The sequence below is a fragment of the Columba livia genome, chromosome 3, assembly GCF_036013475.1.
Source record: "Columba livia isolate bColLiv1 breed racing homer chromosome 3, bColLiv1.pat.W.v2, whole genome shotgun sequence".
NCBI lineage: Eukaryota > Metazoa > Chordata > Aves > Columbiformes > Columbidae > Columba > Columba livia.
Genome location: NC_088604.1, coordinates 92,172,975 through 92,199,709, shown reverse-complemented (window position 1 = coordinate 92,199,709; position 26,735 = coordinate 92,172,975). Strand labels below are relative to the sequence as shown.

At 36.8% G+C, this 26,735-nt stretch overlaps 1 protein-coding gene and 1 long non-coding RNA gene across 3 annotated transcripts in view; both read left to right on the top strand.

Annotated features, from left to right (window-relative positions):
• Window positions 1–26,735, top strand: part of PRKCE (protein kinase C epsilon) — a 295,161-nt gene that overhangs the window by 180,706 nt on the left and 87,720 nt on the right. For both annotated transcript variants that reach the window (XM_005510783.4, XM_021298843.2), the window contains exons 3-10: window positions 2,062–2,221; window positions 3,385–3,419; window positions 4,586–4,671; window positions 6,808–6,940; window positions 9,211–9,353; window positions 10,512–10,608; window positions 12,272–12,486; window positions 13,789–13,962. In XM_005510783.4, the coding sequence (XP_005510840.1) occupies window positions 2,062–2,221; window positions 3,385–3,419; window positions 4,586–4,671; window positions 6,808–6,940; window positions 9,211–9,353; window positions 10,512–10,608; window positions 12,272–12,486; window positions 13,789–13,962 (1,043 nt within the window). The remainder of the gene's footprint in view (window positions 1–2,061; window positions 2,222–3,384; window positions 3,420–4,585; window positions 4,672–6,807; window positions 6,941–9,210; window positions 9,354–10,511; window positions 10,609–12,271; window positions 12,487–13,788; window positions 13,963–26,735) is intronic.
• Window positions 13,969–25,777, top strand: LOC110364949 (uncharacterized). Its single transcript, XR_002424073.2, has 2 exons — window positions 13,969–20,782; window positions 21,604–25,777. It is a non-coding gene; the product is annotated as an uncharacterized LOC110364949 (long non-coding RNA).

Below are 26,735 nucleotides of genomic sequence, written 5' to 3'. Positions count from 1 at the left end.
TGTCATCATATTGTGTTTATCTAGCCAAAATAAGAAGAGGGTTTTTTTAATTAGCTTTGTAAAATTATAGGTGCTTCATCAGTGAATAAGTAGCTTAAGAAGAAAAAAGGAGAAAAGCAGTATTGTAAACTGATTATGATACCACGTGTGAACTGTGCACTGTCAGAACATCTTGTTTGTTTCATATAAGAAGATAACTTTTTGGGAACCCTTTCCAGGAGAGTGTGATTTTAACTTTTTCGCATCCAGGCTATATACTTCAGCAAATTCTGCAATCTGGATGATGGCCAAAAGAACGGTTCTGTGTTATTATAGGAAATAATTCTATATTAACTTTTAAAATATTTTCATCAGCTTTGTAAAGTAACTAAATCATTCAGAAGCTGGAAATAGGAGTCTTTGGTAGGACTGCCAAAGACTTGCTACATGTTATCTGTGGAAGGCGGTCTTTCGAGGGGCTATGGTATTTAGTAGACATCAGAGTTTTGCTTAGTGCATAAAAATAAACATAACTGATAACTATGTGGTATTTATCTCTTGAAGGGCGACCTGGAGCCATTGCTTTTTGATTGCTCTTTGGCATAAATGAAAGGGGTAACTTTGTGTATAAGTCAGTGTTTATTTACTGAAAAGTAAATAAAAGAACAGAAAAGTAATGCCATTCTGACCATCCCACAGGTGTGTCTTCTTACAGTGAAAACCTACTCTGAGTAAGATGTTTTTGCAAGATATTAATGTGTCAGGAGCTTCAGCTTTTTAGTGCATAAATGAATTTACTAGTGTGAACGAAGTTGATCTTGATTCATGGGTCTGTGATTTGTATTTTCACAGGATATCCATCTGTTGGCTTAGTTTAAGGCAATTTCTAAGACCTTCTAAATCAATAACTTGAATTTTATAACCATCAAAAATAGGGTTTATTTTGTTGTTTGTAAAATAATTTGAGACTATTATAGATTTCAGTTGTTCTCAGACTTTTTTATTTGTGTTATTCTTAAGTACTGTACTGTTGCTTGGAGAACTCATTTGTGTACAGAAAAGCTTGCAACAGACCAAAGCTGGTGTCTTTAGGCCATCGTAATGATTCAGGGTAGCTGAAATTCAGAGAATGACAAGTGTTAAAAACATTTCAGTGTTACATGCACTGAAGTAGTGAGTGCAGAGATTCAGGTGACAACGGATGACTGAACAGGGCCCCTCCAAATCCGATATTCCATTTTGTAAAGATACTAGTGGCTCAAGGAATGCTTGTAATATCTGTCTTCCATTAACAACCGTGTACTATTCTTCGTTGCTAATTCATCCTCAGCATTTGCTTAATGCATACAGAATACCATGGAGGTGTCAGGGATACATTTCAAAATAAAGCCTTGGGAAAAAAGAACTGATACACTGTGGAGGATTTTGTCCAAAAGCTTTCATTCTGAGATATATCAGCTTAATCTTTTACTTCCTCTACCATTACATGTCATGTACATTTGAAGAGGAACAACTTCCTTCCCTTGAACTTTTTGCTGAAAGTGTATTAGTATCAAAGCGGATTATTAGAGCCTGAAGCTCAGATCGTAATCAGGAATTCTACATAGTAATCACTTCTGGATGGAATTTTTGTTCTGTTTGATAATGTGTATTTGTACTGAGATTTCTGAGTGTATGGCAACCAAGGAATGTTGGTATTTTTTGGTGGATTCTTTTTTTTTTGCCCTGAAAATCAAATGAGATGAGTTTGAGCTGTTTGGAGAATCTAACTGTGTAATTACTGTTAAAGAGGTTGTCAATGTGCTTGATAGTGATAAAGCACAGAAGACTTATTCCCAGCTTAGCGTGAATTTACAAATAAAGGTTTAGAACAAATAGAGGTTCCTGTACTGAAATGAAAACCCTTGCCCTCTAGTAATTGATGCTAAAAAGGAAAAAAACCTACCCAAACTCAAGGAAGTTATTTTGCTAGCTAGAAAGGATTCTTTTTATTTTTTGGAGAATACCCCCTTACTGCATTTGAGCTTTCCCGTATTTGTGTCTGATACAGCCAGTGCTGATAGTTTTTTCCTCTTGTTTCAGCACCCAAAGACAATGAAGAACGTGTGTTCCGGGAACGTATGCGACCCAGAAAGCGGCAGGGTGCTGTGCGACGCAGAGTACATCAGGTTAATGGACACAAGTTTATGGCCACCTATCTTAGGCAACCAACATATTGTTCGCACTGCAGAGATTTTATATGGTATGACTTCGCTTTCTTTGCAACTCTGAATTGAAGAGTTAACATACCCTCCTGTTATGCTAAAGTATAAAATGTGTAGAGTAGTAGTTCTTTTCCTCTTCATTTTAATATTAAGCTGTCATCAGTTTTGCAGACGTTAACAGAAGTGTCTTAAACTTCCATAAACAATGTTAGAATTTGTTATATTTGCTTTTTTTCTTTTCTGAGCCACAAAGTTCAAGCTTTTCCTGTCTAGTACACAGCATAGACTCTAGGTAAACAGGCAGTCTTGTGTCCTGTAGGTGCATAAGTGTAATTTTAGACCTAATATTAGACCTTTATGTTTTGCCAAGATGACTAAATTCTTCTTTAGGTGATTAAGTATCACCATCTCCCTCCTAGGTAATGCCAAGCTCCCTTACATCCTACTGAAGACAATGGAATATGGGAGTATTAGGCATCTAATGATCTGAGGTTTTGGGTGTTGGGTGTACAGGTTCTTTCTTATTACAGCGGGTAACAAGAACTCCCTTTTAGAAATTATTTATATCAGTTCTGAATACCCACGCATTTCAGATAGGGAAAAGTAGTGGAGATGTTCAGTTTTCAGTTACTTTTCAGAAACTCCATTGGGGTTTTCCAAAGTTACCTGGAGATGCTGATTTGCACCTTAATACGTGTAAGATCTGATCCATAATTAATATTTGTTAAGACTGTGTAATGAATCAGTCTTTCTTAATGTGAAAAGACATTAATTGTACATAAACTCAACTACATTCTTCTAAGAAATGTGTGCAGTTTAGGCTTTAGGTTAGCTAAGGTGATTTCAAGCAATAATATTGGCAAGTGCAATCTTCTGTCTGTTTAGAGGCCTGCTTGATGACTATTTTCCTGCCTTGTGGCTTCTCTCTCTAGGTACCCTTTGGCTTTGCCTATTTTATGATAATAAATGTGTCTTTACTTCTGAATCCCTTCATTGTCTACCTTCCTACCTGTTACCTCTTAGCAACTGAAATGCGGTTCCTACGTTGAACTGATCTCAGTCTAGAGAAGCAGTTATCAGATGATTGGTTAGAAAAAGCTATTCTTTTAAACTTGTACGTGTCCAGTAAAGAGAGGAAAAAATGTTTTTCATTTTTAAAAATATATATTCTTCATTTTCTAAAACACTGTTTTGTTTTCAGGGGTGTAATAGGAAAACAGGGATACCAATGTCAAGGTAAGAGGAAATCTATATGGGGACAGTTTGAATATATATATTATGTTTTATATATAAAAAATAAGATATTTCCATCAAGCATTGTATATGTACAGTGTTAAGGATTTAGCACAAGATAATAAGTTTGTCTCATGAAAGATACAGCCTTCACAGGAAGATGCTTCAAACCTGTTCGTCTTAGGCAGCATATGTGAGGTAGGGGCACCATTAACGTCACTGAACAGCAGATGCTCAGTGTCTCTTGATGCACATCCAACTCGGGGGCATATCTGCAGGAGTTGGCTTCTTCATTTTTCACATCTTGCATTTTAAAATTGTGAATTCTTAATTCTGCTTAAGATTCTTTGTTTAAAAATGCCAGGTAATTGCAAAGACTGTAATTAAATAGATGAGATAATTATAGAGGTCATCATTAGAGAAGGTTATAGCAAAGACTGCAGAAGTGCTTCATTTTCAACTCAATTTTTCAACTCAGCTCAACTCTTAATTTTTTTATGCAGTCATGTCTTGGGATTATGTTTTTCTACTTCTTGTCTACAAGTAAAAATAATCCAGTTAGTGATGATTATTTCAGTTACAAAAGATGAAATCTCATTTTAAATAAATGAAGGCAAATAATTGTTTTATATGCTATAGTAAGAAGTTTCTTTTCGTTACAACAATGACCAAAGCTATAGGAAAATGAAATTCATTATTTCACTCTGAAGGGGGTTTTTTTCACTTAATGACCTTGAATCCCACAGTAAGGTAGACCTTGCAGTTTTTAATCTAATCTATCATATCGGCAAATGTTATTCATTGATTAAGTAGGCCATGTGAATATTGACAAAGCATTTGCCTCCTGAAACATTTTACTGTTATCAACTTACAATAATGTGTAATGGAAAGAATGTTAAGAAAAATTATGGTTAATGTTTCAGAAGGTAATTTGTAGCTTTACATACTGAGATTTTGGGGGATATACTTTAGTTCTCTTAAAATTCATTGGTCTCTCGAAAGTCCAGTATCTTCTGCCTTTGTGAGCCAGACTTACTTAATAGGACTGACCAACTCACCAGTCACCTGCAGCCTTTCAAGTCCCAGCTTTTCTAGTCTTCTAAATTCAGTCTTTTGCTTTAAAATGATTCTTCATGAAAACTCATTCTTTTACTGTTTTTTGTTTATAGTTTGCACTTGTGTAGTCCACAAGAGATGCCATGAACTTATAATAACTAAGTGTGCTGGCTTGAAAAAGCAGGAAACTCACGATGAGGTAAATGTTTATAAAATAAATGTTCTAGATTAAACTTTGTCTTTCATCTCTTCAAAGTAGTGTCATCTGCTCTGTTTGATCAATAAATGTTAGAGACTTTTTTGTGCCCTTCTGGTTGTCTTGTGATGTAGCATTTACTTTGGAATGACAGATTACCATAACAGTTTCATTTACATAAGAATTATACAGCTTTTTTTTTTTTAATTACTTGCCTCTTTTTAACGTCTGAATGCTTAAAGTCTCGCTCCTTTTCATTTTTAACCTTCTCTGTTTCTGATTTAATACCAGTTTTGTCATTTTAATTCAAAAGAAGCAGGATGGGACCCTTTATCCCTTGACTGCATGTTGTGTGGCTGAGTCATTAGCAGATGATGGGATAGGCAGGATGCTTGAGACTCTTTCATCAACATACAGCTGTCCAGAATTTGCTTGCAAAGTCTCACCTCAACAAAGACTGCATCCCAAGTGTCAAAAAGTAGAACAAAAGCTATGTGTGTGTTGAAGAAGGCCCACAGATAGTCTTCAAGATGGTAGTGATAACATAAGGTACTGCATAGCTAACAGGTTTTCCAGCATGATTACTCCCTACCTCTAGCAGGCTTTTGTATATTAATGGAATTAGCACAATATGTGCTTTATTTTACCATGCATTTAAATAAATGAAGATGTCACCTGAAAATGAAATTAGCTACTTTCAGGACTGTACTGTCAAGGGGAGGTTCAGTTCTCGATTAGAAGAGGAAACAAAACAATCCTTTCACTTGGCTTACAGGCCTCTCTAAGCTAAGACGGCCCTTTTAGGCTTGGTTAGGAAAGGAATGTTAATTTCTGTGGACAAAGTGATGTGACTGCTGTTGTGTTCAGCTCCCTTACACTCCTCAGCTTTGGGGCATCCCTTTATGGCTGGCTTGATAGAGGACAGTTGAGAGGAGGGTGGGTTTCACATTTTATTTAAGATTTGTAGCCCTCAGCTGTAACCAGTGAATGCTCTGTCTTATACAGAAGTTTTTTGCTTGCTTGTTTTTAACAGAAGAGCTATGAATGCTCGCTGTCATGTTCTGTTTTGTGCAATAGCAAGGGCCAGCTACCTTTCTACTGCAGGATTAGGTGAGGTAGTCTGTCGGTGATCGCAGTTCTTTGGCCATGCAGAAAAAGTACATTTCTTAATTGTATTTGTTAAAAACATACATTTGTATGCTTTTAAAAGCCTAGTTTTAAATTACAAATCAGAGTTATCTGTACCGCTGGTTTTAAACCACTCTTTCAACTTTGATATGAATTTGACAGAGACTAACTGATCTCATTCTTCCTGTGCAATTCACTACCATTTTTTATACTGGAAGCATTCTTTAGTATCTGATTCACAATCAGTATTTTACATCCAAAACTTGATTGCTTGCATAGGGTTGTGATAAAGGACTGTGTGTGGCTAGCGCTGCTTTTGCGTAGTGGGCACAGGAAGATACAAAATCTTGCACAGATTTATATTCTTAGGCTCCAGACTGATGGAGACTTGTATGCTTTGCTGATACAATGCTCTCATTGTTTAGAAGAGGTACTAGATCACTGGAGAGAAGCCAGTGGTAATAGGAAAGGGAAGGAAAAACATCAAAATAAATCTCCTGCTATGCAGTGGCCACTATAAAAACTTATCAATGACATTCTTTAATTAGTAAGTAATTGTACCTTGGAATCCCTGAACACAATTAATTATCATTGTCATTTTCATAATCTAAAGGAGAGTGAGACATGAAAAGGTAAAGGGGTTGTGATGTATTTCTTAGTCCTGTATTTGTTCAGCCTCCTGCTCATAAAAAAACAATTGGGAGTGACTTCCTTGCCTTCCACATTAAGAGATCTTTCCTGATAGCTATGTATTTGTTGTTCCCAGAAGTACTAGGAAGTAGACTTTAGTCTTTGTCTCTTGGACAACAGCAGCCTTCCCCATCTTTTCTCCAAATAAAGTAGTGGGAATAACTCTTGAGATGGAGTATGTCTAATGCAAGGATCATAATCTGATCACAAAACTGTTTCACCTTGTTTGAATTCTGTGGTTTAAAAACATAACAGGTTTCAGCATATGCTGATTATCAAGAAATCAATTAGAATTAAATATGCTGTGCTCTCCTTTTTCAGCAAGTGGGATCCCAGCGTTTCAGTGTCAACATGCCTCACAAGTTCAGTATTCACAATTACAAAGTGCCCACCTTCTGTGACCACTGTGGTTCATTGCTCTGGGGTCTTTTGAGGCAAGGTTTACAATGCAAAGGTAAGGATTACCACTTCAGAGCTTTTCTTGTTTGTGAGTGCAGTAGACACAAAAGACTTCAAGTTTGAACATAATTATTCCAGCTACTTTTCCCTTTAATACTTTCTTCAAAAATTACTATTCTGTATTGGCTAGGCTAGGCAGAATCAGTTTTGTGCACCCATATCCAGAAAATGAGGTATTTTGGTATCTACCTAAATCATCCTTTGTGATGGTCTGCCTAGCCCCTCTGCTCCAGAAAGCAAAGAATTCATTAGGTTTTGCTGCATAAGGATGGTGTACTCCATATAGTAACTGTGTATGAAGTTACTGCTTCATGTAATTTAGCTGACTAACAGAAATGCCTGGTTCCACATCTCCTTGTTTCAATCAGATCCATGTATTCTAAAAGAGGGAGAAAACAGTACAAACACTTACAAAGGAAAGCAATAGTTTAGAAATAGTGAATAAAATACTTCAGTTAGTGGATTGATGGGAGTGATGCCATGAAGACTGTCAGATTTTTCTAAAGTAGCATGTATTGGAATTACAAGCATTTTCATTTTGTTACACCTTTATGAATGTGTAGGTCCGTCTTCATAAATAGAAAAATCATTTTATGTACACTTCCCAACAACAGAAACATGGATTCACATATATATGTATAAACATGTAATCTATTCAACATATCCTTTGCAGTATTTAAGATGAGTTGTAGGTGAAGATCAGAGCTATAGTATTTCTCCACTTAGTCTGTAAATATATTAGTTCACTTTTATATTCTCTCTGAAATACCCGAGTGGTTCGGTTCCTCTTAACTATAGAAAATAATGTTATTTCTCATATGTATGCATTTACTGTTTAGCAGATGCATAGAAACAATAATTCAGAGCACCTAGATTGCTTTCTTCATGTTCATAATATCAGTCCCTGTAAAAATGCAGTATTGTCTGCATGAAATCTAGAACTCACCTGAGCTGGAAATGTCATTTTCTCTGTGCTTTGTTTTCTTTTTTAACAAGTACGGAACAATGCCTCCTTCGTCAGAGATGTACTCGCTTGCCCAGTGTGGTTATTAACACCATGAAAAGTGTATGCCAGAGGTTTATTCTTCTTCTGGTTTTTCACAGCTTATTCCTGTGCCATTGTTTTATAAAATATGTTCATGAAGTTGGACTGTACAAAATTTCCCGCTTGCTTTATTTCAAGCAGTTCAGTTCCTCAATGTCTAGTTATGGATCCTAGGTCAAACATTTTACTCGCCACAGAGCTTCGGTCACTGAATATACATACACTGAAAATACCACGGGTAGCAATTTCTTTGTGCCCTTCTTGCGAGCTGAACCATACTTGAAAAGGAAAGGCACCTGCTTTCTGAAGCCCAGGGTTACTGTGACAGGTACAGTGTCTGTGTGCAGTCTGAGGCAAATGTGATTTGTTTGTTTTAGGGCTTATACGGTGAAAGCATTGTTGGTGAACAATATAGTAAAATGCAACTTTATAAATACATACTTTATTTTTTCTCTAAAAAGTAATGAATTGAGAAATTTGAGCAATTGACTATTAATCTAGTGTTTAATTACACTTGCAGTTTTGCATTCTTTATGCCTTGCTCCACAAGAGGGCACTGAAGTCTAAGATAAAATGTCATCTGCTCCTAACAAATCCGTGCTATGCTATTTTTAATGGAGTTATGTTCTCCCTCCTGCCCCATAATCTGAAAGCAACATAACCTTTTTTTTCTTACTAGTATGCTAGTTTCGGGAAATGGTATTTAAGAGAAAGCGCTTAGTAAATGGATTGCCATCTAAAGAAAGAGAATGTCTAACAAGTGCCGAAGATTTATTAAAACTTAAACCACTATTGGTTTTATGCCTGTCTACATTAGGAGTTAATCTACTTGAGTAAAATAGAGTATGAAGCAATAATACATGCAGAACTGATGTTGTGCGCTCAGTATGAGAGCACAAGTGCACTGCTGAAATACGATCTCTGACAGACTTTTCTTCTAATTCAAAGATTTACAGTGTCATTAGACATTTTCATTTGTTCCTGTGTCTGTTCCGGGTACTGTGTGAAAACACCGTTCTGCATTATCGTAGCCAAAGAATCATAACCAGGTTAATCATTTTATATTAGCATTCACTGCAAATCCAGCCAAGTATTTTTTCTACTGAAATTCTATTTATTTGAAAATGTTATTGGTGAGTCCAATGAGATCTGATTTAAGTAAGACAAATGCATGCCAATGTTGTATTCAATTTACTCTATTACTTTACATTTCACTGCAGTTTGCAAGATGAATGTACATCGACGCTGTGAAACAAATGTGGCACCAAACTGTGGAGTGGATGCTAGGGGCATAGCTAAAGTTCTTGCAGATCTTGGAGTCACTCCAGACAAGATCACTAATAGTGGGCAGAGGAAGAAAAAGGTAATTTTACTTTGTAGTGTTGCATAAGAAAAAAATTATGACTCTGCTGTAACTTCACTAGTTTGGGTTCAATTCTACTCACTTGACTTGCAAAAGATTTTTTTTTTCTTTAAGTCAGTACAGAATTAAGATTTGGCTTTTGATTTGTAAGTGCAAATTTCTAATCTGAATTTGGGGCTGAAATTTATTTTGACCTGCTACAGTTTTGCAAACCTGGAGTCTGTACAGAGTCTGGAAGGATTTCCTCTTTTTGATTTTGAGGAAGGAGATTTGACAGGAACAATGTCTGACATAACAGTTCATAAAAACATAAATGTCTCTTTGGCTCAGAATTGATATTGGATAATTGGCTGATTGAGACACAGCATTTCTCCATAACATTGTAAATGCTGATAAATGGGCCAATGTGCTGACTCTCATGAAGAGGAGCTGTTTACCACATGACGGTTCCAGAGTTGTCATCACTCTTATAGGAGGAACTAAGCTATCCTGGAAATAAAAAGCATAGGTCACCCCGAAGCTGATGGAGTTAATCTGGATTTGTAATATGTATCCTGGATAAGAATTTGGCCATGCTTTCTATTTGCATGATTGTGACAACAGACCCATTTATTTTACTTACAGAAATAGGCAAATTTTACCATAATTCATTAAAACATTGACATTTGGCTCTGTTCATTTTCCTGATTGCACACTTGGATCCCCATGTACACTGTTTTAAAATTTTACAAAAACTTAGAAAGCTCAGGAATAAATTAGTTGATCTGTGACTCCTGGGAAAAGATGTTGTCATGTTATTATTGCATGAGTTAGTTTGCACTGCTTGCTGTTGCTTGTTGTAGTTGAATATATTTACCGGATAGATTTCTACACAGGCTCAAGGTGGCTATTTGAAACTTTCCCACTCTCTGTGTATTTGTTCCACCTTAAGAACCTATGTTTCTTTAAATTGCTGGTTCTTTCTCAGTTTATATTACGGCCTCCACTTGGTGTGGTGGCATCTGCTGTACGACTGAGGTCTTGCCAGTGAGAATCTATAGGGGTAGCACATCTTCACTTTCCCTCAAACTTCTACTTTTGAATTAATGTTTTTAAATTAATGTTGTCTTGGCATGGGGGGATCTCATAGCTGAGTACCCATTTTGGAATTGTTCTTAGATAATTGCAGGTGCAGAGACACAACAAGCAGTTCCTGGAAGTGCATCATCAGAAGAAGATAGGTCCAAGTCAGCACCAACTTCTCCATGTGATCAAGGTTAATCATCTGTTTTTATTTCATAACCAATATATATTGTCACGTACATTTCTTCTTTATAAGGAATAAAAAAGCCATTGTTCCCTTCAACAAAGAAGTCACCACCAGAAAATGAAGCATGTAAGAAAGTTCATAAACTGCAAAAACTTTTTTAAAATGCCTACCTCTCATTTTTTAAGAATCTGTGAAACTAAGTGGCTTTTAAAGGGAAAACTGTAAAACGGTCATCTTAAAATATTAAGGTTACAAGATGAGTCCTTGCCTAACCAAATACCTTTATATAAGGAAGTTATATATTATTTTATAAGAATGAGAACATTTTAAACAGTACCACAGAACTTGAGAGAGCCTTTATCTATCTGAAAGGCCTCCATCTGTTAATAAGTTTTTGAGATAAAATTGCCTTCTTACAATTCCATGTTGACCATGTGAGATAACAAAAACTTCTGTCTAGTTAGGCTATGCTAGTGTGTCTATGTGGTCTTTAGAGACTTCGTAAAACCGTATTTCCTTTTCAGTGACTTTTTTTTCATGCATAAATTATAGAGACAAATATTGTAATCTTCACTCATACAACCAGATTTCATTGAGCTGAGCAGCCTGATTGAGAGAACATGTGTGGCAGCAGCACTTTTTGAATCTGATCTGATTGTTGTTTTTAAAAATCAGAAGTCTGTGAGGTATCCCATGTACCGTCACATGTGTAAAGTGATGAATGAAACATCTTTACACAAACACATAGGAAGATGGATACTTGTGTGTCAAATTCTTTAAAAATTATTTACAGTTGAGAAATTTCTCACCCTTATTTTTAGGGAAGAGACTTCCAAAGCTCTGTAAGACTCTGAGACCAGAACTGATTTAAATTTGTCAACCTTTTGGTTTCACAGACAGCATTTTGGCTAAATAATATTTTTTTTAATATCTGATGCTTTGCTTAAAATAAGAACAAAGCATTTGTCTGAATTCGCTTTTAAATTTAACTTCTGTAGCTTCTGTAGCTGTCCACTGAAGCTGTTGCTTCCGAGACCATTGGGCTTCTGCCTGTGGAAGAGCTTGAGGCAGAACCCCAAGGTCCATTAGTCACCAGGACTCACTGTGTTTAGCATTGAGAAACCTTCAGAACCATTTAGCAGATCTATATAATTGCTGCTTGAAGCAGCACTAAGAAGTGGTCAAGTAATTTATTGGAAGGTGTCTGATAACAGCTGGAGCTGAGTAAGATGCTCCATTCATGTTGACTCCAAGGACTGGGACGCCCAACTATTCTTTGAACTTTTGAAGATACAACTCTAAAATACTTAAGCAGGAAGATGAGTAAGTGCTGGAGGAAGATAGGGGTATTCAAAACAAAGTACTTCTCTGTGGTACAGGAACACCCAAAAACACTAAAACAACTATTTAACCACTGTGCTGACTTATCTGTCAGGCTTTGGATATGTCATTCTCTTAGATTCATTTTAAAAGGCCACCCTTCCTGTTAGAGCAGGGTTTTGGCTGATTACTGTAAGGTGGAGAAGCAGTTTGCTAAATATGCATTCTTACTTCAGAATGCTCCACATAGCATTCAGGGATGATGAATGTCCCTTCCCAAAACTGATACAAACACAGACTGTTTTTCTGTATTTGGTTAAAATTAATGCTTTTTCTCTCATTTCCACAGAAATCAAAGAGCTGGAAAACAACATTAGGAAAGCATTATCTTTTGACAATCGGGGAGAAGAGCACAGGGCAACAGCTGCAACGTCAACAGACAACCAGCTTGGCAAACCTGGGGAGAATGGTGAAAATGGGGAGGTCAAACAGGCCCAGACCAAGCGAATAGGCCTTGAAGAGTTCAACTTCATCAAAGTATTAGGGAAAGGCAGCTTTGGCAAGGTGGGTAGACTTTTTTTTTTTTTTTTTCTCTTTTTTCCTTCTGTTGTTGAGGCTCTTTTGACTGGACTGCTTTGAAAATATTCATAGTGACATTCAGAAAGTTCTTCCACCCAAGGGGTTTCTTTCTGTTCTTTACCTTTTGGGTAAAAGCAGCATTTACCCCACATATAAAGAATATCATCCTCCTGATCAGCTGGCATTTTCTGTGCTTTAGCTCACTTCATTAACCAGGGTCAAGCCTTTTGAAACACAATGTCAATGTTTTGCTATTTCAGGGTATTCGTAATGAAGTGAAGTTGTACATACAGTTACATACATACTGTTCAACAAGATAATTAGTTGTGGTCAAGTAGGAAAAATAGGCCCAGGAATAATGCTGTGGAGTTCTGAGTTCATTCCCTTTCTATATAGTAGACAGTTCAAGTTTCTTTATTTCACAGAACAGTTAGTGTGCTTGTTTTTCCTCAGTAGGTGTGTTCAGTGCTGGAGGATGCAAAACTCAAACATTTCTACTGAGATGTGATGAGTGCAAGAGGCTTAGACAGCTGCCCAAAATACCACATATGTGGCAAAGATGTAATTCACCAGATACCTTCCCACAGTAGGGAACTGGTGAGGAAAGGGCCTTTCACTATTTACAGGGATTATAGATTTTTTTTTGACAGTGCTGTGTACTGTGGAATCAAAGAGGAGGACTGAAATGCAAATCTGTTTCGAAAGTATGTTCTTCCTTCCTTGATATACGGGAACTGCAGATGCAGGGGGACAGGGCCGAAGTTCTTTTGTCTCCCTGTTTTCTAATCCTTTCTCTGAAGATTACCCTGGCTCAAAGCCAGAACTGACTTTAAAGAGAGTATAGGACTTAAACAATAACAGTAGTTAAAAACAGCAACTTTAAAGCAGCCAGAATGGTACGTGGGATTGTATACTAAATTCATCACACACAAATCTCACTACCAAAAGTGGGAGATAAAAGTGGGAAATAAATTTCTGTTCTATATCAACTTCCTTCCTTTTTCAGTTTCTGAGATCTCATTAATAGGCATTCATTAAGATATTTGAATGAGGGGATAAAAACTTTTTATCTTCTGCATTCTTAACTAACAAACAAAATAGATATCAGCTGTTTCAAATTTAAAGAATACCACTGGTATATTTTTCTAAAATGACATTAATTTTATGAACACACAACTTCTTTCAGGCAAGTATGTAACTGTATTTCCAGTGCAGTCAAACTCAAATGCAACCCTGCATTTATGGTACCTGTTGATCACACATGAACAGTCTGTCTGTTTGGTTTAGGTAATGTTAGCTGAGCTAAAAGGAAAAGATGAAGTATATGCAGTGAAAGTCTTGAAGAAAGATGTCATACTTCAAGATGACGATGTAGACTGTACAATGACAGAAAAGAGAATTCTGGCATTAGCACGGAAACATCCGTACCTAACACAACTTTACTGCTGCTTCCAGACAAAGGTAAGCTACATGAACCTTTTACTAGTTTGCGCCCAAGGAACAATATTCACTATTTCCAGTATAAAAGACAGCAAAGTAAAATGTACAGCATTATTTCAAAAATATTTCTTAGAAGTTTTTGGCATTTCAGCATTTCATTATTATAGGAGTACTGGCTGATTTTAAGTAGTGTGAGTATTATTACCTTGTAAGCACCAGGAGATGGCAGTAAATGAGTTAAAACACTTTTTAAAAATCCACATGCATAAAACGCAAAAAAACTACTGAGGTGCCATTTTCTGGGTTTCTTCTGTACATTAATATGGTGTATTGTTTGTTGAACTAAGTACAAATGTTTTCAACGTCCAGTATTCAGAGTAAAAATTATAAAATTATCTTGTCAGAAATGAGATTGTGGCAGAACACTCATCTTCTGAATTTTATTGTGCTATGTAGTATAGAAAATGTTCAGAAATGAAAGGAAATAATAAATAGCTTATAAAAAAAGTTCCTGTAGTACTAATACCTCCCATGTGCTTGAGGAGCAGAGAGAAGGAAAAGTAGAGAGAGCTGATAATAAGAACCTGTTCCCATGGCGTGTTCCTTGTCAGTAATTTTTCATACAGAATTCCTCTTCATAGCATGTTTTGGATTTGCTGCTTAAATGTAAGTGAACGTTAGAATGGTTTCTAGTTTAACTGACTCTCTAGGATTTGTGAATCCAGTCAAAGTGCTTGAAACCAGTTGTGAACACAGAATACTTCTGGTTTTTATTTTTCAGTCCCTTATTTCTCTCTTGTCATTCAACCGACCTGACAGTTTCTTATCTGATTGTCCAGAAAGCTTTATGGACAAAGAAAAAACCTTACAAGGTGAATCTGTTTTGCAGATAGAATATACCAATTGTATATAATTGAATTTACAGAAGCATCACTTTTGAAGTGTCTGATAAAATGTTCGCAATTTCAAAACACTAAGGTTTGACCTTTGGTTTCCTGTTGAACTACATATGCCATTTATTTCAATGGGCTGAGTTTTTACCTATAGGGAATAAACTTCGAGGTGAGTATGTATGTATGTTTTACATAAAACACTTTAAAATCGGTCATCTTCCTTCAAACTTCTGGGGTTTTTGTTTGTGGTGGTTTGTTTGTTTTTTCTTTCAGTGAGACACTACATTGGAGTATTTGAGTCAATTTAATGGAAAAGTTTGGCAGATTAAACGAATCATTACATTAGCATATTGAACGAAATTAAAAGTTACTAATGGTGTGTATGAGTGCATGTGTGCGCATGTAAATACCTACATATTTACATATTATAACCAAAACTATATATATCACATAAATGACCAATTGCAGTAATTATGTGTGCAGATTTACAGAAAAGCTGCGACTAAGAGTTCTTCCGCCAAAGTTTTCAGGAAAGATAAACAGGGCAGTGGGAAAGCCGTAGAAAAATGGCTAGTAGGATCAAGATTATGGTCTGTTCAAATATGCAAATAGCAAATGTTTAATATGTTTATACTGTTCTTAAAATAGTGAAAAATGCAGTAGTGTTTTATATGCTTTGAAGCTGACGCAAAAAAATAGTCCAGGAAAGTGTGTATACAGTTTATGTCTATGGAGGGTGTTTCATGCGTTCAGACTTCCATTTCATTTGAACATATGTGTGAACATCCTCTTTAAAAGTTTTAATGTATTATTTTAAAATCCATAGCTGGAATTGAGTGTATCATTTCAGATGAAGAAAGTGATAAAAAGATTGTGCTGGGATGAAGGATAAACTCTGTGAACACAGAGGGACCTTCAGGACTAAGGCAGACTGCACTCCCTGAAGTGTGAATAAATGTTATCACCAGCCTGATGTGAATCACATGGCGGAACATTGGTGGAGATTGGTCTTACATTAAGTGAATTATGGCAGAATGTTGTCCTGCTAGTTTTCTGGGTTCCTGGAGATTTCATTTCTTTTGTATTTCTCATTTTTTCTCCCCTCCTTTGTATCATGCTTTCTGCCTTCCTTCCTCCTCTACAAAGCCATTAATCAAAGTAAGATAATCAGAAATTTTTCTCACCCTCTTTTCTCTTCCCAGACCTCTTGACCAGAGAGAAACTGTAGTTTGTGGCTTTGAACTCAGAGGAATTGGTAGTTATGTCCTTTATACTTACAAATAATGGGCTGGTGACTCTTATCAAACAGCCAAAACAGTATCTAGTGATACCCATTTAACTGAAAGTCCACAGTTTAAAAATTGAAGGGCTTTTTTGAGCATGGCTGATGAACAATTTGTAAAGAGCTCTTTATAAAGAAACAAAAAGCAAAACATATGTAAAAGCAAAAGCGATACATTTGCTAAAGCTATAAATTATTTATGAAAGACAACAAATGAAAATGTACCAAGTAGATTAGTCATCGAATTATTTGCTTGGGTTCAGTAGAAAAACTTGCTCGAACAAACACAGTCTGTGGTTAAAATAGCTTTACTGAGACAAAGGCTATTGTACAATAGTTTAAAATGTGTTTAGCAGTAGTGTCTAGTTACTTATGCTGCAATTGTATGCCGTGCCATGGCTTCTGTACTTTGCAGAGCTGGTCCCAGAAGTGATCATGCTGGAATTAAATTTTACATTTCAAGAAGAGCACATTTGTACTTTACACCCTGACTTAATGGGAAAATTGACACGGTATTCACTGTCAAAGCACTCAGAGGTTGACTTTATGTAATGAAATTACCTGCTTTGTTCCTCTTCCACAAAAAATGCAAATGGATGAGGTTGACTTTATGTATTGCAGTGTTTTTCTTTAGTTATAAGGTGAAGACAGTGCAGAAAAGTTGCCTAAAGTGCTTTTTACACTAAGCATGCTTCAGTAGTATTTGTTTTTCACAAGGAGCAGACTTTTCATTAGTATCATTTACTAAATGATGCTATTATTATCATGAGTAAGGGATCATATTTAAAATTATCTTGGAATTCAGAAATTATACCAAATAATGGCTAATAACAATACATTATACACTAATGTGTTTTTAGCCCCACATACCAGAATTTACTTTTAGCAGTCTCACCTAGTTTCCTTATTTTAAAGGAATATACTTAAGACTTGTGTTTCTCATGTTCCTTCTTAATCCAAAAGCTGTGATCAAACCAGTTTGCTTTAAGCCCATCAAAAATTAGCCCCCCAAACAATCAGCATACTATATTAAAATTATGTATCTTAAAATATCATACTTCAGGGATTGTTTTGCAGTCTTCTGCAGTAACCTGGAAGTCAAGAGAGCTGGTTCTGTTCCAAAGCTTGGGATAAAGTATGTGAAGCTGATATATGATGTTTTGTCTGCAATGGTTTGAGGTATGAACTCAGCAACCGAGTCCTACACATTAGAAAGAATGTAAAATCTATGGGCAGGACCTCAGCTAATGCATGTTTTTATGTGGAAGGAGCTCAGATATTTTAGTGCAGCATATCTTATAAAACAATGTCACTGTTGGACAGTATTTTCAACACTCCTATACCATGGCAGCATTTCCCTTCTTGTTTTGCCAGAAAATGGTCAGTGCATCTATGAGCGTATTCAGAGTTTTGATTTCTGTTTTGTTTGTGGTCTGTCAGCTGAGATATCAATGAAGAATACTGCCTTCTCTGTTTGGCACTCCCATAGCAAAACTTGCCCAAGGCCTAGGGTACAGGGTACAGCGTTTTTGAAATAGCTGACCTTTGCTTATCATAATCTTCCATTTATTCAGGACTTCATTGTGTCCTTTATTGAGAAATGGTTGGATTTTTTTTTTAGGACTACTAATATTTACGTTATTTTCTCACTCTTTCATCTATCTTTATGTTCTCTCCTATGTGTTGGTTTGTTGTGTTTTCAGGAAGTAGTATCTGACAGTAATTCTGATGCTGCCCAATTCCCTTCACCAGTGTTCTCTCATTCTATACTTCAGTGATCAACTATGGAACAGTATTATCAGATTTTATTGCTTCAGTCAGGTGGCTGGTAAAGGGGTTTTAAGTATTTCTACAGCTGTTTTCTGAAGACACTCTAGTATTTGTGATATTGTGTTCACAGTTGGAAGTTTCAGAACTGTGAAAATTTAAGTATTTTTGAATGGAAAGTTGAGATTCTACAAAATAAAGGTATAGCTAGCTTCACTTTATTCCTCCTACACCCCTCTCAACCTTCTCCATAGTAAATTTTCTAGACCTTTGCCCTATGAGATGCAAACACAAATAGGTGCATACCTGTAATTTATAATGGATTATCCTAATAAATAGTTTAGAAATCAAATATTTTTAAAATTAAGACTTTGAAAGCTTTATTACAATAATTCATTATAAATTTAGAAGACTAGAGAGCTACTGCTTTTGACATCTACCATCTGCTTTTTTAATCCAAGAAATTCAAAACTAGTCCTCTCCTGTTCTTTTAAGAGTACTATATTCAACAAAATTGCTTTGTACACAGACATAGAAAGTGCTATTAGCATAGAACAATGTTCCTGTTGAATTATAGAGTTGCGTAACTTGTAAAGGACCCTTAGTCAGTATTATAGCTATTTCTATTAGAGAAAACAAGTAATTAAATAAAGGACAGAGAAAGCCAGTTACTACAGGTAAACAATTAGACTTTTCCCACCCATAAAAACATCTTTTTTCCTTACAATGTTAAAAGCAGCATATCATTTCATAGCATAGTTCCTGAACTGACCTGCAAGGCCATTCACTTCTTTCCTGTGTTGTAAAGTAGAGATGAGCCATATGACAAGGGCAGAACTGAAGAACAAGTAGGAATAGGCTGTAGCCATCCTGTCAGAACTATGTTGATCCCTTAACTGTTATCTTCTACCTAGTGGCTTACTACTGGTTTGTCCTAGATTGTGAGTACCATGGTTCAGGTACAATAATATTCCTTTCTGCTCATTTGCACTGTATCTAGCATGCCCTGGGTAATGCTAGAAAGCTGGTGTTTGTAAAGATTTTGGAGATTTTATTCCCGTTTCAGCTGTCACAATGTTCCTTTGTGATTTTGGCAAATCTCTGAACCTCTGTCTGCATCAGACTCCTCTTTGTAAAAAGCAAGAGTAATCAGCCCTTCCTCTGTTCATGGCTTGTATTTAGATGTTTCCAGTACTACTGGCTTTGAAGTCCAGTAGTACAATATTATTATGGCATACAAGTATCACTATGGAAAATTGGTACATTGCAAATGGTGTATAATGGAGTTCATTTTTAAAGTGACTTGTTTTATTTGTGTAAGAAAGTGTATAACAGCAAAAGGAAATAGACTCATATGTTTGCAATATCTTTAAATCATGTTTTCTAAGTTAATTTTAAAAGAATCACTGTAGTATGTGACCGAAACTGTCTTCGGTAATCTAAAAGCAAGTCTTTTTTATCTTTTGCGTATTTGTACAAAAAAGTAAATGTCTTCTGCAATAATAGCTCAGAGGAGTGTCATTTATGATATACAGTGCAAATTAACCTAACTGACTGGCCACTGTTATATTCATCTGGGACTAATCAGAGTTTATAATCCATTTTATCTGGTATTCTTGTACTTCGGTTGCTAAGCAGCTAAAGCCATTATGCAGATATTGCTATATGGGTGTAATCAGTTTAACACAAGTTTGCATTGCCTTTTATTACTGATTAGTGTCAAATTAGAACTTTTTAGGGCCCGATTCTGTTCATTATTATTGCTTCACTGGGTTTGTACATGTGTGAGACAAAAGACTGAATTTGTCACTGTATTTTAACTAGTTCAGTGCTAAAATTTTTTTAATACAATTTATAAAGTTATGGACATAGGTTTCTTAACGATAAGTGTTAATTATGGTGAAAAGAATAAAATGGCAAGTAAACATGGAGCAGTGTTATTTATACTGTTTCTGTTATGGTACCTTTTATGTACATTTATACGTATTTATATTAAAACTTATTTTTAGTATTTTTATTTAACTGTATTATTACGGATGCATATACACAAAATACGTGCAATAGTAGCTATTTTTTAATTCCCGACTGGTTTTTACAGGCGGTTTATGTCATGGGAAATTAAAATGAACTGATATTGGGTCATTCTTCAGAATATTTCCTGAAGCACTAGAAGTTAGAGTGGCATGTGCTGATGTTTCATATATCATACAGTCAAGAAGTCATGTAAATACACAAAATTTTGGCAGAATAACCTTTTTTCAGAAATTTGGGTACCGTGTATGTTAAATTTAGATTTCCTGTTGACTGCTACACAGCATGAATGCATTGACCGTGATCATTGTATTGTCTAAAAGTAGACACCGTGGTCAAGAATAGCTGGAACGGTGGGGCTGATGGTTAAATACTGTAATCATTGTCTCTCACACACACAAGCCCCTGTTTCCAGCATGATGACCCGGTTTTGGGAAACTTGCTATTATGCAGCTCAGTTATTGCTAGCTGCTCTTGAAGGATTATTAAAGCCTGGTTAGCTCACTGAAGAGTCATTGTTCACATCAGTCCTTTTAGCGTTAAACTTCAAGTCAGGCTGTCAGTGCGGCCAGGCTCATCAAGGGCCCGTAGGAGAAATTACTCCTTCAGCATCAAGCAGAAGGGTAAATGCTTCTCTTTCAGACAGGAAAGACTTTTATTTTGTGATGTAGCACCCAAACTGAACAGGACTCTTTCACACCCTCTCAAAGCTGGGGCTTGTTCCTGGTTTGCGTGTATACAAGTGAGCCCTGCAGCTGCAGCTCCATGGATCGCTTTGCTGTAACCAACTGAGGCCTTGACAGCCCCGGGAATAGTCTCGAGTCAGCATCTGTGGCCAGAATTCACTGCAACTGCCATCATGAAATAGGTGAGGGCAAGCTGGAGTTTGTACTCATTTTGTTTGCTGTGGTCCTCATGTCTGCATATGAGGGCTTTAGAGTTAACTATGCCAGTAGCTCACTGTGTTAAAAACATCTTAGTGTAGCCAAGCGTAAAATTCAATATTTTAATCCTGGTGTGATCATGTGCAGACAGGAGGTTTTTAGTTTAGCAGGTGGAGCTGTTAGGTACTGTTTTCATATCACTTGGACAGGGTAGCTGCAACTACATATTGCATAATTTTCCTGTTGGGAAAAATGTGTTTCTCCAGTTGAGGCATGTTTGAGGGGAGGAACTTTCAGAGTGTCTACCAGATGCTTTGCCAGTAACTTTCCTGGCAAGTCTGTCTGTCTTGTACACCAGGCTTTAGCAGAGATCAGAGAGACAGGAAGATTGTCATCCAGACAGGGCAAAGGGGGTAGCAGGCTTTGAACAGAACTGGCGTAGACCCAGAACTTAGTGGGTCCACAAAATCTCTGTATAAGCTTGCACTGTGGCTGTGTTAACATCGTACTGGTTTGTTCCCCATCTGGCATTCTTAATCTTAGAGCTTTTATGGGAATGGACTACTGTTCCTCATCCAGCAGGATAATTGAACAATGCTGCTTTAAATTAAATCCTGCAGATTAAGGGGCTGGGTTGTGGCTTTTAGTTTAGTTTTGTCTTCGGAGAGAGGAGTCAGAAGCATAAGGCTAATCCGCCTTGGGACAGCAGCCCTTGGAAGAAATGTGCCTGATCAGTTTGTGTCAGGATCTGTCCTCCCACAGCCAGGTGCCGTGACCCTCCTTTCTGTCCTTCTTCTGCATCCAGGTCTCGAGACCATCCTCACAGCTGCTGTATGATCCCCCTTTGGACAGAAGATGCCTGAGTACATGACCTGCATGAACCCACTGGCCCTTTGCCCTAACACCCTTTGTGCTTTTTCTTGTTTGTTTTTATTTTTTTTCTAGCCATAAAACACTATTCGCAATTTACTTCTAATGGGTCCGATATAAAAATGAATATGTAAAAATAAAACCTATCTTTAAAATAAATGTAAATATAATGCTCACATGGGTAGCTATCAGGATGCCTCATTTATGCTAGTTAACTATTTTAAAAGCTATTTAAAGAAAGCTTATTTTACCCAAGTGATTGTGGGAAAACATTTAATACTGTGTTTGTTAGGTGTTGATCTTGCAAGTAAACAACTAACGCACCCCAAAGGAAGAGTCAGGAAAAAGGAAACTGCATATAAAATTTGATTCTTCTGCAGCTTCTTTTCTAAATGCAGGAAATTATTCTCTTTGGAATTCATTTGGGCACTTTAATGCAACTTCTTTGTTGTTGTTTTTTGGTAACAACAGTAAACTTAGTAAATTATAATTGTACACGAGAGAATTTCACCATGGGAAAGAAGTGCAATTTTCAAAACATTTGGTTTTGCATCTTGAGTAAAATTATCTTTGCTTTTTTTAGCATGTACACCGAGTAATTTTACTTTTGGTGTAATGTGTCTTCTGCACCATTCAACATATGTGAGATGGGCCAAATTTGAGTAGCGTATAAGTTAAATTACACTTTATCTTCTTCTCGAAACCACACCGTCAGATTATTTTTACACTGTTAATGGGTGTGTGAGATGAAAGAAGGGAATCCAGTTTATGCCGTTTTATCTCACTTGTGAGTGAGTACTTGTAGCAGAAACACCCACACTTTTTGATGGCAGCAGGGTTTACTCTTGCCTAATTGCTGTGGGCTAAGAGTGGTGATGCCCTGCCTGTAGTCTCATGCATGAGTGTGGGGAAGCTTGTAGAGACCTGCTTTCTGTTCCCACGTAAGGTGAGTCTAAGGCCATTCGGTAAGCTGAGAAGTGTTCAGTGCATTATCTCCTTATAAAAGATGACGAGGAAAGTGATCTGTAATGTCACCTTAGCAGTTAAGAGGAGTGACTCTCTACAGGAGAGCGTGTTATTTGTGGGCCTGTGGGTCTACTGTGCCTCTAAGCCAGGGCTGAGATACAGTGTAAGGACTGTATACACATTCCATTAATAGTAAGAAACAGTTAATGCAGATCTAGAAAACACGTAAAGGTAAAATGTATCTCATCATAGAATAGTTTAGGTTGGAAAGGACCTTCAAAGGTCACCTAGTGCAACCCCCTGCAATGAGCAGAGACAACTTCAACTAGATCAGGTTGCTCAGAGCCCCGTCCAGCCTGGCCTTGAATGTCCCCAGGGATGGGGCATCTATCACCTCTCTGGGAAACCTGTGCCAGTGTTTCACCACCTTCATTGTAAAAAATTTCTTCCTCCTGTCTAGCCTGAAATCTCCCCTCTTCTGGTTTAAAACCATTACCCCTTGTCTTGTCAGAACATGCCTTTCTAAAAAGTCTGTCCCTATCCTCGTTGTAGGCCCCTTTTGAGTACTGAAAGGCTGCAATAAGGTCTCCTTGGAGCCTTCTCTCCTAATTAATGCTTTCTATTCTCTTCTAGTAAACCGATCTGTCATTGGAAAGTAACTGTTCAGAACTAAGGAAACCTGAAATAAAGACTCCTTCCAAGTTCTGGCTGTGCTTGCTAAAACAGTAGTTCATAGAAATGCAAAGTGTTGAGCAATTTGGAGGTCATGACAGTGAACATTAGGTTCTGGACTCTGCTATTTCATCTTACAGCTAATGGATATGAACTACTGTGAAACATGTTCCATTCTCCACTTTCTATGTCTAAAAGATGTGCATAGTCACCTTTGAATGAGACTGAGAAGAGAGAAAGGGCTGTGAGTTTTAGTTAATGTTCCTTTACATAGCAAATAGATCTTGATTATAGCTGAAACATGAATCATTTATGTTGTAATCTCAGAATATATTCCACTAACGTGTCTATTATGTTACTGTAATAGTATAAAACAGTGTTTTAAATTATTTCCCAAAGGGAAATCCTCTGCTTAATTTGCTCTTTTGCTATTCAGTGTAGGATAAATACTTTACTTTTCCTGCACTGGGTGTACTAATCCTTCTTTTCCTGCATCACACAGTGTATTTAGTAACTGTAATTCTCTTTCCCATGCACAGCGACTCTCTGTGTGTAAGGTTAGCTTTGTTGTGATCAGACCACTAGGTCCTCTAAGGATTAATGAGATTTTGTCAGAATGGTATGACCCTTAAAAACAATAATCACCCAATGACACTACTTTAATTTAAATAAATCCGTACCTATGCTGGAAAAATCTTTCTTCTTTTAAAGGTATTACATTATAGGGGAACTGAGTGTTCATGGAAGGCATTCTGAAGGGTAACTTACAAACTTAACTACTTTAATTGTGTACGGAATAATACCAGCTCGTAGTAAGTCTGCATGTTTCCATAGACTAATTTTTAAGTTATGACCCAGAGAGGTCACCGCATTTTATCTGTAATACGTCCAAGAATGACCCAGTTATAATTCTTCCTTGCCAAGTACACAAGAAGGAAAACTATCCTTTTAGGTACTTAGCTTTCCATTCAGCCAATAGAAGGATTCAAGGGATCCATTTTGCAAGGTTCTATAACTGTGTTTTTCCAAGAAGCTTTGCAGAATCACACAAGATAAGTAAATTCAAATACTCTAATTGGTAAGTGGTTTCTTGAAATGTCTGTCGTGATACTCATTTTCTCTTTTCTGTCTTCAGAAACCAAATATTTAAATAATCACAAAAAATTCTGCCCCTTAAAACAGCTTCCTGAATTATAGGAAAAACTACACCCTGAAGATAAGGTGCACTATTTTCTTCTGTGCTGCTCCAGTCATTTTAGAGGGTTTGGATGGCTTAAATGATGGCAGAAGTTTGGACAGTATTTCTTGTTGTCTGGCTAATTTATACTTGTGAATTGCCAGGGTTTTCAGCTGTGTAAAGCATATGCTTTGCCGAAAATTAATCATGTTCTGGAAACAGGAAAGTATGGAAAATGAAGTAGATACAATTAATGCTTTTAAAGGTCACTGTTGCATTTATAGAACTACAGAAATCCAGACAGTGAAGAAAGGTGTATGAATAATGACTTTCGATAGATATTAAAAAGCCTGGCTCAGGTAGCTCATGTTTATCATGTAGAACAATAAAATCGGTGTATGGTGCTTACATAGGTCAATGGATATTTATAAAGAAGAGGTCATGAAAATGTGTCAAACGCAGGATGTTATACGTAGACTAAAGATTTTGCATATATTTACCAGTTTTCATTAATTCTGTGTGCTTATGTAATTTTTCACTTGAAATGTGAATTTTTAACCTCTTGTTAGCTTCCTCTCAGAAAAAGCTAATTTGTACAGAAGGCCAAAGATAGGGCAATACCAGGCTCTGATCTCATGGAGGGCTGCATAAAACATACACATGTAGGAACAGCCAGCAGCTTGTTTGACCCAGTATCCTGTCTCTAGCAGTGCCAAAGCAGATGCCCAGGAGGAATGTAGGTACAGGGTAAAGCATATAATGACATTTTTTCAAAATACTATCTGAATAGCAGGAGATGGATGACGTGGGCATTTCCTGAGCCAAAGATGGTGGGTTTGCATTTAATGAACTGTCATCTTTGCACATAATATTGTTTGTGAGAAATGTTGAAAGTGAGAAACTATTTAGAAATATAAATGTTGGAGAGCATTTTGCTTTGTTCTGCATCCTGGAGTGGAGAAATCCTCTTAATACCACATCTGCAAACAGACAACCCTATAGTACAGTGTAAATATTTCTATAGTACAGTGTAAATATTTATATAATTTCTTTTTAATGGTGTTTCTGACAGTGTCTATGCCATTAAAAATCTCCAAATTGGTGTAGCTGCACTATTGCTCCATCATCTTCTACAGCAGTGAAATAATGTCTCTGATCACCTTGAAATAGCAACTAAACATACTGAGGTTTCTCAAATAGAAAAAAAAAAAAACAGGATTCCCTACAGGTGTTTTGATATGTGCTTCTGTAATGTGTTGTTATGCATACATTGGATATAAAAAAAAAAAACAAACTACATGCTGTAACACAGGTAAATAGTACATAAAAATATTGATATAACAGTTCTCAAGTTACATTTTCCATCACTGAGTGCTAAGGTGCTGAAAGAGAGAGATAAGTGTTACAGTATCTTGTGCTTTCCCATCAGGACAGTAGGCAGTGAACCACAGCTGGCAGTGTCATGCCAGAGCCAAAAGGGCACCATGCATAATGCATTAGACTCAATTAAGGAGCATGCCAAAGAGTGATGCCATCCTCTTTCAGATTTTCGGTCTGCAGTGTTCTTTTGTTGAATTTCCAAAGTAGAAATGAAGTAAGAGTTGTTTTAAACTTAATTCAGTCACTTTTAAACACATTTATCTGAGTATTTTTTAAAGAAAAGATAGACTACAGACAACTCTTTCAGAAATGAGAATAGCTGTGTTGGATACATCGATGAGTATAACCCATGGATTCATTTATGGACCCCTACAGTAGTAGAACAAGTTCTAAAAGAGAAGTTAATTAGCTGCTTTGAAGATCCAAGAAATCTCACTTGTATTTTGTGACAGTCAAAGAGTAAAAATAAAACAAGGTTTGGGAAGGCAAAGGGGCTGTCTTCAGAGGTATAAAACTCAGTATGGCCCTGTGATGTATTTAACTCCTGGAAAGCCCTCTGTGGTTGCATTCAGCTGTGAGAAACTTGGTGGTCACGTTGCTGAGGTCTCATTCATAGAGGCTTCTGCCGCATGTTCCCTTTGTGCGTTGTGTATATAAACATCCCCATCGTGCTCACGGTACTCCAGAGCAGGTCCTTCAGCGGCAACCGCTGCACTGCTGCAGAGGAGGAAAGGAAGCGTGCAGAGCTTTTCTAGTAGAACGAGAAACGGGCAGATCGTATCAAATGAGGTTTCTGGATCAGAAATGAGAGAGTTTTAGATAGGAATCTGAATTTCAAGAGGCTTAAACTCATCCAACCTCTGAACTGTTGG